We start from the raw sequence: 16906 nt of genomic DNA on the forward strand, positions 1-16906 counted from the left end.
CTGTATTCCATAGCAGGTTTCAAGTTCATATTTATTTATTTCTCTCAACATAACCCATGTGACAATCAGAAATACAGTACTTTCCCCCCATCTTCAAACATCTTTTTTTCCGCTTTTCTTTTCTTTTTTTAAGTACAGAAAACAAGAGAACACTCAGTGCAATTCGACAGAGGACTCTGACAGTGCGGTGCTCTCTCTACCTTTTCACAGTGCACGTTTATACACACAAAAAAGATTGTACATCATCATTATTACATTTCCAACCAGCACCCACTGACACCATGGATGGGGCAAAGTGAATGTCTGAAAACAATCATTTATATAGATTCAGCTTGCATACAGTGTAGCACACACTCCCTCTCTTTCACACACACTCTCTCTCTCTCTCACACACACACATACACAATGCCCTCTCCTCTTTCACACAGACACATGCACTCAGTCTCACCCGCGCTGTCCCAGAGGGATCGCTGTCACATTACTCAAAACTAAAACATGACTACTGCACTTGCACTCCACTCTTGAGGGGCTAACCTCTTTGTCAGACCCGTACTCTTTTGGCAATATCAATGATGCATTTTAATGTGCTAAAGAGAACCAATTATATATATTATATCTATAAGCAGGAGGCTGAGGTAGTGGGAGAGAGCTGGGGGAGAGGAATATGTACTGAAAGTTATCAGCCTGATTAAATGCAGTGGTTTATGATGGGTAGTGCAGTTACGGTAATTTACTTAAAAGATTTTTTGTTGTTTTTCTCTGTTTAGTTTTTAACAATGCCTCGAGCCTTCGTAGGCTTTTGTGCGACCCCTGTCTGCTTGACTGGGTAGAGCTGAGCTGTTGCCATGTTGTAGGTCCTTAAATGGTTCGATATCTGGAATGGTTGCCAGCCAATTCGATTAGAAATGTTGTCAGGGACAACCAATCGTAGATGAGCGTCCTGAGACTTTATCTCTTTGCCCGATAGATTAAAACTAGCATGGCGCAGCTACCTTTTACCTTTTCAAAAAATATATAATATACAAGCATAATCATGGTAGATACCTCCTAAGCAGGTGCATATGGCTATTATAATCTGCAGTGAATTAAGAAATGTCCTAAAAGCTCAGGTGTTGATTGTACAGGCTGGTCATTGGCATCAAGTATCTACACTATATCATGGGGCGTGCAGTGTGCGTGGCACTGGCACTCACCAGCTATTGCCACCAACCTCATTTTAGAGAACCAACTGTCTAGAGTGCAACCTCACCCGTTGCTTGCTTTTGACAGGCTTTGGTTGGTTTGTGAAAATGACACTGATAATATTGTGTGTTCTAATTGACTAACCCCCCCCCCCGAATCCACACTCGTTGTGTAGCTGAGCATACAGCAAAACATTTCACGCTTTCGCCATCCATTATGACATCCCAGCCAACACGCTTACCAATAAAACAAGTAAACCTTTTCAAAAGGCTTCGACATAGTGATTACACTGCTACACTGCGGAAGCAAGCTCTTTTTTTTTCTGTCATTCGTTGTACATTTCCGAGCATACTAGACCGGGCGTGGAGGCCACTGGAATCTAAAGCACGTCGACGTTAACTCCTAAACTTGGTATATATTGTACGAGTGAAAATGTTAAGTACATCTAGACATAATTACATAGTCCATTCAAGTGCTTATGAGCACAACAATTTGGGCATAAGAAAATTATGCTACTACGGTACAAGTCTTAATAGATTATGCTTTCAAATGTAAAATAACCAAAAAAAAAAAGATAAAAAGAAACATTAGATTACATCTACATCTACTATATATGATTTAAGCTGCTTTTAATTGCCATCTCATTTAGAAAATATCTATTCATCAAATATCTATTCTACTCATTATATTACAAGAATCCAATCACAGGAAATAGAAAAATATCAAATATCACCAGTGATGATAAGAAAACATGACGACCTGAAAGAGTGGAGATATTGCTATGGTAACCACCGTTGACATCAGCAAGTACTGCCCCCTAGTGCTCTTAGCGGGTGTTCTGATACCCCTGATGTTGCAGGGAAGAATCAGCACAACACAGTGGAATGTGGGAATGTGGGTAATTGGGGGATGAAATGGGGGGGGGGGGGTGTAAGTGTGTCATCATAGTCAGATGGCTGTGTCCCAGAACACAGTTGTCTGCGTAGGGTAGGGTGGAGGACGGATCTTTTTGGCCCCATTGTTTTTCGCCCAGCTGGGAAGGGCTGATAAATTGTCTTGCTTGCACTGATTCCGATCTTGGTGCCTCTCCTCACTCCTGTCTGATGGTGAAGGCCTTTCGAGCAGTTTCTGAAGGTGTGGATGTTGTCTGGAGCGAATCTCCATGCAGAGGGTGCGTTTTCTCTCGATCTGTTCCAGCATAGTTGTGTCTCCACACATCCATGGCATTTGCGGCATCTGACGGCCAGAGACAAGATGTCAATACAAGAGAGTTTCGCTAACATTAGTTAGTTTCGCTAACTTGCTGCCTAACATTATTAGATGTTGGCACCACAGTCCTGATTTGTTCCATACCTGACTCTGCTGTGTCTCTGCTGCTTTTCTTTGTGGTGTTCCCATCGGGGAGGGATTAGCAGGCAGGGAAGGTGAGCGGCCGTACTTAGGTGCTGCAAAGGGAGGACAAATTACAGTGTTTAAAGTGCACACCCATTTTAATCCTTTCTACCATATCAGTAATCTCTGCGTCTGTGCTCCAGACTCACCACTGCCTGTTCCCATTGTCATTGGCGGGCTTCCAGATGTTCTCCCATGATGAGTAGGTGTTGTTGTGGATGAATGCTGCCCCGACACAGCGTGGCCATTCCTCTCTTGTGCTTTTGATTGGTCCAGGCTGTGATTGGCTCTGTTGTCTCGTCTGGGCGTGCCGTCTAATCGGTAACCCCGGTCTTTATTGTCACACTTATATTCCGACGGGCTCTTTGTGCTCTTGACATCGTAGTGATGCTGGTCTGAGCCATTCAGACTTCTGTCTTTGCTGTCTCGCCTGGTTTCCAGTCCAGTTCTCTGATCCTTACCCTCCTGCTTGGGTAGCAGGGGAGGAGGAAGATCTCCATTGTGGCAGCTCCGATCTCTTCCCTCAAGCTTTGATTCTGTGTTGTATCCAGCTCTGTCCTTGCTGTTGCTGCTTCTGCATATTTCTTGTCGGGGAAGGATCTCAGGTGGCTGGTCTATTCTTCCTTCATGTCTATGCTCTATGTCATTCCTAACTCTCTCTTTGCTATCCTGGCGGGGCAACAGATCAAGACGGTGGTCCTTGTTTTCATGCCTGTATTCTGCCCCGTTTCTGACCCTGTCTTTACTGTCTTGTCGGGGCAGAAGCTCAGGTGGCTTGTCTCTGCTTTCGTGCTTTGAGTCCATGCCATTTCTGGTCTTTTCCTTACTATCCTGTCTTGGTAACAGCTCGGGGGGATGATCTAGCAGTCTCTCTCTGCTTTCATGTCTACAATCTGCACCGTTTCTTGTCCTTTCCTTGCTGTCTTGTCTTGGTAGCAGCTCAGGTGGGTGATCTATCAGTCTTTCCCTGTCTTTGCTATCCTGTCTCAGCAAAGGGTCCATCACTTGCCCCGTGTTCCGATCTTTGCTGTCTCTCCTTGCCATCAGGTCACCGTTGCTGCACCCTCTGTCCTTAGAGTCTCTTCTCAATGGCAAAGGCTCTGCGCTGTTGTAACTTTGGTCCCTGCTATCCCTACGAACATGTGGTGCTTCTACATTGCTACCAGTGCGATCTTTACTGTTACGCCGGTGGGGCAGCGGTTCCACATTGCTGCTGCCTCGTTCTTTGTCCTTTTCTTTGTCTCTGTCTTTGTCTCTCTCTTTCCGGTGCGAGGAGTCTTTGCTGTGACGATCCTTCGACTCACGTTTGGACTCCTTGCTGTGACTGTGCCGCTCCTTCCCTTCTCGCCTGGACTCGCTGTGAGACTTGCTTTTGGACTCTGCTGCAAAACGTAAATCAAGCAACATTCAGTACTGCTACAGTTGACTATATAATGCATTGTAAAAATCCATTATGCCAAAATAAAGCAAAACTATTGAACTATTTAAGTTCACTGTAACATTTCAACCTATTAATAAGATGAGCTATTTCACTGATAATTCTGTTTTTCCTGTGGTTCCTGTGTAGTACACCCACTTTGTCGCTAGGTGTCGCTCAACAGCCATTGACGCAGTGCACTAAATAGGACTGTGGTTCAATATAGTGCACTATAGTGTTTTTATAGTCAGTTTATTAAAAGATAGACATTTTGAGTTAATATTTATGGAGTTTATGTGTTAAAATTATTTTAGGATTTATAATGGTGCAACCGACTGTATGTGTGCATGATGTTCACAGAATCACTGCACAAATACTACTACTATTACTACTACTACTACTACTACTACTACTACTACTACTGCTGCTGCTACTACTACTGATGATAATAATATAAATCACGTGCATGACTGACTTCCATGTTTTTTCTTTTGCGCAGCTTTAATAGGGGCTTTGCCTTCCATGTATCAACATTGTGTGTGTACGTGTGCGTGTGTGTGTTTGTGTGTGTGCCAACCAGTTGGTAAGTGGGTCAGAGTAGCTGTTGCTGCCTCAGAAGGGAAGAAAAGAAATTAACCTCCATTCATCCTGTGCTCATTACAGCATGTGTTACTGCAGCCAGTCTCAGACACAGCATGAGAGCCCTTTAGCATCATGCTGTGAAAAAGTGCTAAAATAGCAGCCCAGTACTGCCCACCCCTTGATATATAGACAACAAATGCAAGCAGTTTGATGTAAACACTGTCAATGAAGGAACTAAACAATTATATTGTAACATGATTTGAATCAGTAAATCCCACAGTTTGCCTCATGGAGAGCTCTTAGATAGATTGATGTGCTCGTCCCGGAAGTGAAAGTAGCATCATTATTTCTCTCAGCCTCCACTGATGTCTGCCCAGCTGCCACCACTACCTGATTGGCTTAATCATAACTCAAGTGTGAGCTGATTGGACAGGAAAAACATCAAAAAGCTCGGATCTGTTGTAGATGTGAGTTTAGAGCTGTGGAAGTTCCGCATCAGGAGCTCATTGCTCCACTCAACACCGCTGTGCCCTGAGCTGTGATTGGCTGCATTACCCACAGACAGAGAATCTGCAAATAACAATCTCAGAATTCCTCCTCACTGCACTGTTGCTATGTTGTAGTTGCTATGAGCATCGAATAAGTATGAATGTGTGTAGCTGTTTAAGATGTATGTGCAAAAAGTAATTGGTGGAACTATTTCTGACCATCAAAATCTTTTATAACTTCCAGCTACGGTTTCAAAAAGGGTGTAATTCTGAATCTATATGTCAAATATAGGACATTAAAGGACATTATATTATTCCATTCATCATATTTTTTTCAAAAAATAATACTTGACAAAATTGATCTTATCCTGTTAATAAATTACACTGTTAATGCATTTTACGTATGTTTATGCCTGCAGTCATTACAAAAAGACTTGTGCCTTTATGTAATCATGTTAATGTGACATGCAGTTTTAAACTAATTATTATCAGTTACAAGCAAATCTTTTTTTCCTTTTCAGTCATAGTGGCCAAACCTAGAGTGTGGCGAGTGATCTGTATTTAAGCATGATGTTTACATATTTAAAAGTAATACTGCCTGGTGGCCTAATGCCATGAGTAGGTTTGAGGGCCCTGCTGTCTGCTTTTTTCATAATCCCCTCAGATTAGATCATATGATCTCCATCAGACTTGGCTCGCTGAACCTAGATTATACAAATGGAAGGTTGTGGAATGCCACAGTCACCCTGAGCGGTGTGGTGGAAGCAATACTTTCTGTAGGTACTTGTGAATCTCATAAACAAGAAATTAAAAACACTGTTGAACACACATTAAAATGTACCCGCATTTGACTCACTTTCTCCAGGCTCTTTAGATTTTCGGCCACTCGAGTTTTTCTTCAGCATGTTCCTGCCGGTGGTGAACAGGTTGGTCAGCTCGTCTAACGGGCTGGTGGGCGTCCGCGAACGGGCTGTTGACACGTTCTGCATAGAGCCGTGGAGACGGCCAGCGCCGTCTTGGGGCGGCGAGCCTTTCCCGTGAGGGGTGGCAGAGGCGCTACGGGGCAGCCCCCCTGGGAATGGCATCGGGGTGTCATAGGGGGGCGTCCGCATGAGGCTGAGAGGGGTGAGACAGCGTCCCATGCTGACCGGCGAAGGGCAAGCGGAGTGACTGCGCTGATATGAGGACGAGGAGGATTTGTAGAGGGTGCAAGGAAGAGGAGGCGCCGAGGAGCGTCCAGACACAGTCAGGGTTGGAGTGGCGGTGAGCTCCCTACGAAGGTGTGCAGAGGGAGGTGGCTCAGCGGAGGATGTTGGAGATTTGCTGTAGGACTGATTCTCAAGCATGGGCAGTTTGGTTACATCTAGAGGAGTGAGGGGGGACTCATCTGAATTAGGGGAGCACTGAGCTGGCGCTGGTGGAAAGACCAGCAGAGGAGGTCGGTGAGTGAGCAAATTGGGAAAGGGCGCGGGGATGTCACAGAGGGGAATGTTTCGAGGGGTGGAGCAGCGGCTGAGGGGTTCGGGGTCGTAGGGTGCAGGGGTGGGGCATGCTGAGCGACATCCCACGGGGTCGGTGCGGTACTCCATATCATCAAGAGCTGGGTACTTCATCTCCTCATACACAGACTCTCCTGGCTCCTCATCCTCACTCTTCAAGGGTTCTCGTGAGCCCACATCAATCCCCCCCATCTCTATGTAGACAGGTTCATCTTCACAGTCGTCAGTGGGGCTCTCGTCGCTCTGGGGCGACGCGTTCAGTTCGCTGGGGGATACGACACGGTGGAGGTGCTTGGAAGGACAAATCGCACCGCTTCCGTGACTTTTGATGTACGACTCGTCGAAGGAAACGCTGAGCTGCGTGTTGGGGTTTCTTTTGGGTTTGGGTGGCGGCACCCTCCTGCAATCCTCGCTGCATCCTTGAGCTGTTAAAACACAGAGAAGAAGTCTTACCCACAAATTCGCCGAATCATAATTAAGCACCTGATACCTGCAAAAAAAACCAAAACCCCCCCTCTAATTTCCGGACCGTCTGTGATTCAAAGCTGCAACGCTGCAGCCACACCTACTGCAATTTTGTGGGTCAGCTGTAGGTCAACTCACAAACCTGCGAGCAAATTCTTGAGTCAGATATGTGGGAATATTTGTGGCATATGCATGTTTCTAGGTCACGTATACAGCAGTGGAGCAGTATGTGAGTATAGTATCTGGGTCACACACTTCTTTTATATTGTAGTGACGTAGCATTGCAGTGTGAATCTCTTCTGATGCGGTGCAGAGAGGTTTGTACAGTATTCATGGTTACTAATTATGTTACTGTTGTACTTCACAGCTCAAGCAGAGCAGATGGCAATACAACTAACTTCGGTGCGCGCGATGTATTCAGATATTTTTTATTGGAAAGGCCTTTTGCCTCACAGGCGAGCTACGATAACTGTCAGAAAGACGCGGACTGTGTCAGAAAACGTTCAAACTGCAGATTTTACACATTTAATAATTCAGATAGCAGATGGCCCAGACACATGCATCTTCCCGTAACTGTATGACTCACTACCGTCACGAGGCGCACGCACACATGCAAGCGTACGCGTGCTGCCCATTCAGAGAGCGAGAGAGAGAAATTAGGACAGCTATCTATGCATTTTATATCTTATAAGGTATTCATCTTCACAGGAAATACTACTATGTGTGGGTGTCCGATTGAAGGCAGCAAAGAGCTGTTGGCTTGTGCTCTGAAATTCAATAGAAAGAAATCAAAGACATCCTGTGGATGGAGTCATTGTTTTATTGTTCAGACATTTTTGTCATCATCCGTTGATGATGCTAATTTTGTCACAAACGGACAATTTTAAAAAAAAAAAGAATTTGTGGCTATTAGATAGAGCAGAATTCCTGTGGGTTTAATTAAAATGGAATTATTCAGGCCTGTGCACACAGAAATGTGTTCCTGATTTGAATAATCACCAGATCATTATGTTATTACACTGATGTGTAGCTAGAGTGGGTTTACGTCTCTGTTTCCACTCTGATGACGATGAAGCCAACATTCCGAACATCTCTTCTTCTCCGACTTTCCTTTCCTATCCATCGCTCCCTCCTGTCCCCCTCCCCCTGTAGCGGATGTGTTTACCCACAACCCCCTCTCCTCCTGGGGAAAACAAATCTAGGTCAATCGCTCCTCCTGAATGAATTCTACACTGACAGGCTCCTCCCCTTCCCGCTACAACGCTAGCTACAGTGCACGCAACCCTTCCCTCATCCAGGGACACCCCCACACTCTGACTCTGATTGGCTCGCACACGTCAGACTGTAGCATCTCTCGAATCCCATTGGCTCGAGGTGCTCGGCCATTCCGCGATTGGCTGGGATGTAGGGGGTCTTGTTTCTGTGGGATGGTTGCCGTGGTGCCCAGGAAGATCTGTGTGCACGGAGATCCCCACCAATCTGAGCCAGGCTGGATGACTCCCAAACGATGTGTCTGATTGGTAACAGAGTCAAATCTTTCTGCAGCCTTTTTCTTTTTTTTTCTGCTTCAGAGCCACAATACCTCTTTTTTTTAAATGCTCAGTGCAGGTACCTACACCAATATTTCTGATAACTGTTTAAACAGCTTTATAACATCATGTAGGGCTCTGTATGATTGATGGAGAATGTCATTCTGGACTCATTAAATCAAATTTTGTTTGAAAATTCAGCTGATTTACCAATTTGATTTTAATAATGACCACAAAAACATGTACTGATTAAATAATTGATTTGAGAAAATCCACTGAAACAAATGTAGATTCATTATCATGGATCTCAATCTAAGCATCTCTGTCACATAGTGAAAGAAGAAGTATCCCCTTAAGCTAAAACTGACCGCATTCAAAGTCTCAGTTTTGATTGCTGCTTTATATACATATATATATGTAAAAAACATGTGATCATGAATTCAATTTCTTGGTCCAACGTGAGCATAATTAATCCTAAGCTAATTATTTTCTAAGCACTGACTCCTGACTGAGGTACAGTGAATATCTAGATGTAGGAAAAGCAATGTCGGGGAGGTCACAACAGCTATTTATAGTGCGGCCGTTCAGTGTGAAGTGCCACCACCACTCACCATCACATCTGTCCCCACGGCAGGTGGACATGGGACTGTGGTCCACTGCCTCAGACGACATGCTCAGCTTGGTGGCCGGGTCCCTCCTGGGCTTGGGCGGGGGTTGTTTCCTAGAGGTCGGGCTCCCCACTTCCTCGTCTCCTCCACCCCCGCTGTTGCCACCACCACCCACAGAGTGGAGGGACTGGGAGCGTACAGAGAAGGCCTGGCCACAGGCGAGGGCCTGCGGGAGGGGTATGGGCATGCGTTCCTGGGGTTCGGGCATGGTAATGGACCCTATGCGCAAGTGCTTTCCCTCAGTTGCTATGTCCTCCCCCGTCCTAAAGCGGAAATAGGAAAGACATGGGGCAAGATAAGATGACAAGGTACCGCAATATATAATGAACACAATAATGTTGATTATCATTAAACAAAACATTGAGCATATGCTTGACATAATCCCTCTGGTAGTGTCATGGGACTGACAACATTAAGAGATCTTTTACAATGCTCCTTTTGTCAGTTGTTCTCTCAACCAACAGGTTAACGCTAAAGAAAAACAGTTTTTCTTTCTGGCCACAGCATTGATTTGCGTTTAACCCCGATGGGACTGACAATGATCACACCAGCACACACATGATTACAGCTTGGAAGCGCCCCAGTCTGTTTACAGTCAATCCTTGTAAATGGATGATTGGCCATGAATTGAGTGTTAATGACATCTGAGTGGTGTGTGTGGTGGCAGGGAAGGGGAGGGGCTCTAAGCATGTGTGCGTGTGAGTGTGTGTGGGTGCATTGCAAATGAGGTAGCGATGTGATTGTGTTTGCGGGACAAAAGACGTGACAGGTCTGCAGAGTAAACACAGATATCTGATCTGTGCTGCTCACCTGCTGATGCGCTTTCAGATTGGACTGGGCTTCATGACAGAGATTTGTTTAAACAAATGGCATGAAACCGGATGAATTTGCATGCGTTTCTTCCCAAATCGCTCTCTAGTGTCAGCCTATGTGTGCGTGTGTGTTTTCTGCTGTCTGTGACTTTGCTGACTACCCTCCCTCCAGCCCAGCTGCTGAACAGAAGGTGCATGGTGGGGTGGGTTCATTGGTTAAGGGCTTAACTTTGCCTAGCAACATGGTACCCATAGAAACCAGACACAAAACCAGCTGCCAGCACCAAACAATAATAAAGTGCACGTGCGTATCACCAGCCTTTTATTCAGATGTAAATAGCAACACTGTATTACAGTAATTACAGGAATCCTACTCAACCATGGGGGCATTGTAGTTTTAATTTCTTTTTAATTTTGGTGGTTAAAGTAAATATCGAGTAACAGGTTTAAACATGGAAACTTCAATGTTTGAGTGAAATTTCAGCTTAACAGTAAAATGTGCAGTAGAATCTAGGCACAAGTGTCAGAAGGGCAGAATTAGAAGCCTCTGCCTAGCCTATGTTTTGGGTGTGTCATCGGGAACCCATGTGGACGGTTGGGTCACTGTGACTCGAGTGGCGGTGACAGGATTATTTATAGGACATTTGCCCAGTGATCGGCTGGAGGACAGACCACCAGGTGCACTGTGAGCAGTTGGGATGGATCTGGCATGAAACAGGAAAAGAATGTGTCTGTTTATGTCCGTCTGATTGGAAGATAATGTGCACGGTAGAGCAGAACGAATGCAAAATACAATTTGCATGCATATGTAAATATAGTATATGTAAATGTGGGTGTGTTGATTGTGGTGGTGTGGTGAATGGGGGTGGGGGTGGAGCTGCACGCTAGAGTACGTCTGTGTGCAGCAATTGTGTGTGTGTGTTAATAACTTGCTGATGAAATACAATCAAAGAAACCCAGAGTTGGATAGCAGCAGGCAGGAAGGCCCGCCTCATTCAAACCTAACGTGCTGATCTGATTGGCCTGCGGTTGTTCCAGCTGTCACTAGGCAGAACACATCTCCTGCAACTCAGCTCGCACTTAATCTCTCCCTCTAACAGGTCTCCCCCACTCCATCACCGCCACACTCTTAAACATATTTGCTCTAACAAGCACTCTTGCTTCTCAACATAACTCATTTAAGCCATTCGCTCATCCTCCTTTCCCCCCCGGTAACGTGATCTCATTTCTTCCCCCGTTTCACAAAGCACGCGTGTATTCGCCCACTCGTGCGTTTTTGAAGGCACGAACACAAGTCCTCTCGTTCCATCTCACCTCCATCATTAAGAGGAAAATGGGTCGTCTCATTGACCTATATAGGCCTCATGAAAAATCCAGTTATTTTTTAGACTTATCCTCCTGTGTATAAATATTTCAGTCATGGCAACAGCTGATATGCTGTAGAAAGAGAGCAAGACAGTAGTTGCTAGCGACCCAACATACTGTAGCGCTACATCAGCCTACTAATGAGGGTGGTGCAGCTTTGCTGGCAACTGTTAAAAGGTGGTCCAAGATAGACTGAGGTGGTGCTAATTTTAGAACTCTCAACGTCTTTTTGATGCCTCTAGCAGAAAGTTGAAGTCTAAGTCATCTTTGATCGTGCAAGTGAAGAACAGCTATTTTGGAATTCCCAGGCAAAAGCAGCCACAAAGGACTGCGTGTGAATACTTCCCTTCTTAACATCGGTCAGGTCAGTTGCACAAACACACTCAATTCTAAACTGCTGTGCTAATTTTTGAGTACTCTCCTGTGGATGTAGCTAATAAAAATTATTTATATTCTAATCATTTTGGTAGATACAAAAATAAATCTCTAATCCTCAACAAGTTACCTTTATGTTGCCTTGAACTGCACTCTAAATTGATCTTTTTGTGGGCTTGTGTGACTCGAAGCATGTGGTCTACCCCACAACACAAGAACGCCTCATCCATGCGTTCATCTAGTTCACAGACTCCACACCGTGGTGTTACTCTGTACAGTTTTGTCGGGGTACAGTTTTTGTGCATCAGGACACGTGACGTAATCTTGGGCCAGTTATGTATGATTCTCAATTCACCAGTTTCCGTTGTCATTCCGGACTCGGAAAATGGAGCAGCGCTGACCTCCATTCAGGAACAAGTCCCAAATCAGTCTAAAAGTGAAAAATTAATTAACAAGGGGTGCACCAGTCTACATTTGCCTTCCCCAAAATATGGCAACCAGCCATTGCCACGGGGACCCTCTAACCACTTGTCCCACTTCTCTTCCACCTCGTCCTGTAGGGAACCCTGTGATGTCCCGGAGTTGGTCCAAAAACTGCAGGTTCATTCACTTAAGGCTACTAAAGTCGGACTATCCCAGAGTCACCATTTGTTCAATATGTCTGATTAAATTCTTTACCTCTTTATGGCTTCCTCCTTTTTTCTCTTTTTGTCGTTTTTCTCTTGCAGGAATAGTCTGTTTCTCTCATTCCTGGCGTGGTCCAAGTTCTGAGCTACCAGGCCATTGTAGGCTCTCAGCCCGTTTTCCTCAACATACTGGAAAAAACGGAGCGTTTCCTCTTCTTTGGAGCTCATCATTCTTCAAGTGTTTCCACAGCATTCTAAAAGAAACCAACCAAACAAACACAAACAGCATGTTAGTAATTATCCTTTTTTACCACATGTGCACAAATATCATGTTTTGTGATGTGGGCCTTCACAAATCTTCATCATGTGCACCTCTGTAAACGTAAACACATTCCTAGAGGTATTGCGACATCTTTGTTTATTGAGAACTGCACACACACACACACACACGCACACACACACTCATGTGAACATATAAATGTGCTAAGGCTCCAGGGAGCTATCGTTCAGCTTCACAACCCCACCTTTCAGCATTTTACTATCCTAACCGGCCGTGACTCGGTACGACGTCTTCTCGGTTCCACGGATGTGGGGGCCTCCGTTTCCTGAGCGAGTGTCTGAATGAAACCGACACACCGGACTTTCATCTTGTGTTGTTTTGTGATATGTTGTGCGAGGCGCTGGGCTTGGAAGGGGAAAAAAACACTGCACTCGTGGGACCGCCGAGATTAACAGAAGCAATCCTGTTAGGCTGTGATGTTTGCTTTTGCATATATGCGCTATAGATCCGCCAACCAATCTCGAGTAAAATCCTCAGCACAATCACTCACAGCAACGTTAGAAAGCATTAAAAAAGTTGTTTTTTTTTGAGGGATACACACAGTTGCACCTCACACTTCTGCTGTGATTGTGAGGATGCATGTGTAATATGCATGCCCGTGCCGCATGGCATATGCCACAGCACATGCAACATTTCAGAAGCCTGATTTCAGAGAAGACAGCGCGTGAATTTATGTAGGTCAGTGTTCTCAGATCAGCCTAAGACTTCATGCGTGTTTACGTGTTAGCGATGCAATGAGTGTGAGTGGGCAAAGGGAGGGGCGTGTGTATATGTTTGTGTGTAGGGAGGCAAGGGCAGCAAGTGGGGTGAGGGGAGTGGGTGCTTGCCAGATGGAGAGTGCAGGGCCAACTGCTAGACCGGCCATTGTCTGACCATTTTCACCATCTCCCTGTCTGTCTATCAGCGAGTCCAGCGTGCAGCTGAGGTCATTGGGTTTATCTGCCAATTCCACTTGCCGCTACACGCTCCCGACGCTGCTTAGTATAGGTTTTACTAGCATAAGGAAAAAACTGATAAGAGCCAAGTGAACAGACAGATTTGCCATCTAGGAGCGGCGTTCCGGGGCACGTAATTCTGATGTCAAGTCGTGTGGAAGTTTCTTTGCTCCCCCCCTCCCTGAAAAATCACATCTTATCAATTAAGCGCAGGCATGGCCAGAGATTTGAAACTGTACAAACTGAGCAAATCTTGGCTTCCGAAGAGAAAAGAGGTGCACCAGAACCATGTGTAATTTGGAAAGGCACAGTTCAAACACTGTTTGCGCTGAATTAAGCCAGCCTGCATAATCCCTATAAGCCAGCAGCAGCACTGTGCACCAGAATCAGCTTGTTTATCACACTGTTTTTATCGAGCCTGCTCTTCGCGCTGGCTTGTCCTCGCACAACTCATCGCTGTAAAATGCAATTCTTATTTATTAATCTCCGCAAAACCTGTCCAGTGAGGAAACCAATTTAATTTTTCACTCAGCTTTTATTTCCCCGTCTCTGTTTTAATCCCCCACTGCCGGCATTTTGTCTCGTTTAGTCCCATCTCATCTCCTGTTGTCCCGAGTTCACCAGGCAGGCTGCAACAGTTGCAACAGCAAAGGTGCAATCCGCCTCCAAAATAAAAGAAATTAGCCGACCACGTCTGTTTTCAGGCTGCCACGTCAGAGCAGAGGGGCGGCATGGATGTTCTTAAGGTGCAGTGTCAAAAAGATTGTAAGGTTGGTTGTGGGGTGACCAAAAAAAGCCACATATGCATGCACGCGTGCACACACACACACACACACACACGCACACACACACACTGCACTGCTCTTGCGAAGAACCTCGTAAACATAATACATCTCATGGTCTCTTGCTTATTGTCTAAACTTGATATTTGATGACAAAAATAACAAACACAAATAACATCGTGAAATAGTTCTTTGCAGTGTGGGATGTCTAAGACTCTCACTTTGCTCAAACGGACGCACTCTTTGCAAAGATCCCTGTTTAACTCATTCCCACACAACTGAAGAACTTAAGACGGTAAAAGGTTATCCTGTAAGACAAACACACACGAGGTGGCTGTGATTTGGATGCATACTTACAAAGGGGCTGTGTCCCTGCTTGTTCCTGGACAGATGTGTCTTCTCTCTTCCCCTGACCCGTCCTCCGGTGCACGTTAGTGAACTCTGACCTTTGCTGGGGCACCGGTGCGCTATTCCAGTTAAATCCACATAGGCGTGCTTCCATTGTACGGTCCAAACGGTTGGCTCGTTACAGGCAGTCCCTGTCCCACAGGATAAGGCAGGTACTGGAGGGGAGGAAGGCCATTGAATGTCCAGTCGCCAGCTCTCTCCCCTGGACACCAAAAGGAGACACGACCCCTCCGCACCGGTTGGTACCGAATTCCAATCCAGCTGCCGGCGTCACCGCTCCGCACATCTGCACACGCTACATGTGAGAGGCGAACGCCGGCTCAGCAACAGACCGCACCCAGAGGTTTGACACAAACCCAAACGTGCATGCACTCACGTGAAGCTGCCCCCTCCGGATCAGGCTGCAGACGCAGAACTCGCAGTGTTTGTTTTCGTCCCAGGATCTCTGTCTCTCCGTTCTTCTGTGCAGAAGGACAAAACCGCCTCACCGCTGGGAGGACTCCTCATGCGCGGCACCCTGAAGGTTGCGACCGAGCAGAGTTGGAGCGGAGCGCGGTCTCAGTCATGACGTTGCCGGCCGGCTTCCTCCGTCCTCCTCGTGCACGCAGATCTGTACAGTCTGTCTGCGCCGGAGCAGATGACGCCGGGCTTCCCGGCTATAGATCACAAGAAGAACACGCCCACCACCTACTGTAGTCACCTTTGCTTAGGGCATCAGCTCTCCCTGGCTTCGTTTCTCCCTACTTTTCTCGTTCCCTCACTAGTTGTTCTTCAACTCATCTTGATTTACTCTCATCACTCCTCTCATGTGTTCTGTTATTTGTTGTCTTGTCTCCGGTGTCTCATGTGTCTCCCTCATGCAGCTGTACTGTAACTGAGCCGGGTTGTTTTTCTGCTTCAGTACCATGGAGAGCTCTCTCTCTCTCTCTCTCTCTCTCTCTCTCTCTCTCTCTCTCTCTCTCTCTCTCTCTGTCTGTCTATCTGCCTCTCTCTCTCCCCCTGTCAGAGGGTAAAGCGGGGGCGGTGAGTGGGTGGGCACTCTCATCGGGGGCCAAGTGGAAAAATCAGAAAGGCAGGAAGGGGAGGGGGGGCTGACTGGGAGGAGTCACCAGGTTGCCAGGGTGTGACCTCATTAGCTGCAACCTCCTTTTCCCCCCGCAACCACTGCACACCCCCCCCCCCCACCACCACCACCACCACCACCACCCCTGCCCCCGCCCACCGCTTGTAAACAAGACCAGGAAACAGAACCACTTGCAGTGAAGACATCACATTGCTCTCTCAGCTGCCTTCATTACATGTACAGTAGTCAAAACAAATGAAAAAAGACAAAGAAAAGCCTTCAAATCACACACAACAAAGGAGAAACTCACACACACACACACACACACACAGGCTGAGCATGATGCAAGAGTGGGATGTGTTTGTGTTCCCAAAACAAAAAAAACCCAAACAAACAAGAAAAACGGGGTGAAAGCAAGGACGGAGTTGAGCGCGAGTTGTATTTTCGTTTGTTGTTGAGAGGGTGCTGCTGATGATTCCCCATCTGGGGGAGCAAGTGTGTGTTCCTGCAGGTCTGTGTTGGTGAGCTGGGAGTGCTGGGTGTACTGCACGGGGCAGCGGCTGAGGGAGGATGAGCGAGGCGGGCGGGGAGGGGGTGGGGAAGTGGCGGGTGGCGGTGGCTGGGTCTGCTTGGATGGATTAACACCGACGACACAAAAGGATTGGGAGGCAGAGATCTGTTGTTTTCATCAACCCTTCCCTCCATATAAACCTGCCCCCACCCTCCTGGTCACTGGTCTGAGTGGTAAGTCAGAGGTACCGAAATCAGTTATCACAAACATGTGGTGAGACGGGAGGTGGGGGGGTGGGATGGGGGAGGGGGGATGTTGAAAACAAGGGTTGGAGCCAAAAAGAGCAACTAGTGTGGCATTCAGCAGGATCGGGGACGAACCGCTGGGGCATTAATCATCACAGCAGGCTGTTGGGGTGGGGGCAAAGACAGGGGGATGACAGAACACCACGTTTGTGATCTCACTGA

General features: G+C 46.5%; 1 protein-coding gene across 2 annotated transcripts; it reads right to left on the bottom strand.

The window, feature by feature from the left end:
- Positions 1–10: 10 nt before the first annotated feature.
- Positions 11–15754, bottom strand: nyap2b (neuronal tyrosine-phosphorylated phosphoinositide-3-kinase adaptor 2b). Of its 2 annotated transcripts, none has more exons than XM_029830498.1 (8): positions 15242–15754; positions 14815–15151; positions 12453–12654; positions 9166–9485; positions 5918–6985; positions 2724–3956; positions 2536–2627; positions 11–2418 (listed from the first exon to the last, which is right to left on the bottom strand). In XM_029830498.1, exons 3-8 carry the CDS (start codon positions 12629–12631, stop codon positions 2131–2133), a joined length of 3180 nt encoding a protein of 1059 aa, XP_029686358.1. In that variant the 5' UTR covers positions 12632–12654; positions 14815–15151; positions 15242–15754; the 3' UTR covers positions 11–2130. The 2 variants fall into 2 exon arrangements, with proteins under 2 accessions (XP_029686358.1, XP_029686357.1); XM_029830497.1 differs by having other exon boundaries at positions 14815–15160.
- Positions 15755–16906: the final 1152 nt, after the last annotated feature.

This window comes from Takifugu rubripes, chromosome 22 (genome assembly GCF_901000725.2).
Source record: "Takifugu rubripes chromosome 22, fTakRub1.2, whole genome shotgun sequence".
NCBI classification, from domain to species: Eukaryota; Metazoa; Chordata; class Actinopteri; order Tetraodontiformes; family Tetraodontidae; genus Takifugu; species Takifugu rubripes.

Bases quoted from the DNA above. Each gene is read 5' to 3' on its own strand.
- nyap2b (XM_029830498.1), bottom strand. From the start codon at position 12,631: ATGATGAGCTCCAAAGAAGAGGAAACGCTCCGTTTTTTCCAGTATGTT. The intron at 3,957-5,917 runs GTGAGTCAAATG...TACGTTTTGCAG, and splicing joins ATCTAAAGAGCCTGGAGAAA to CAGAGTCCAAAAGCAAGTCT. The intron at 2,628-2,723 runs GTGAGTCTGGAG...CTCCCTTTGCAG, and splicing joins GACAATGGGAACAGGCAGTG to CACCTAAGTACGGCCGCTCA.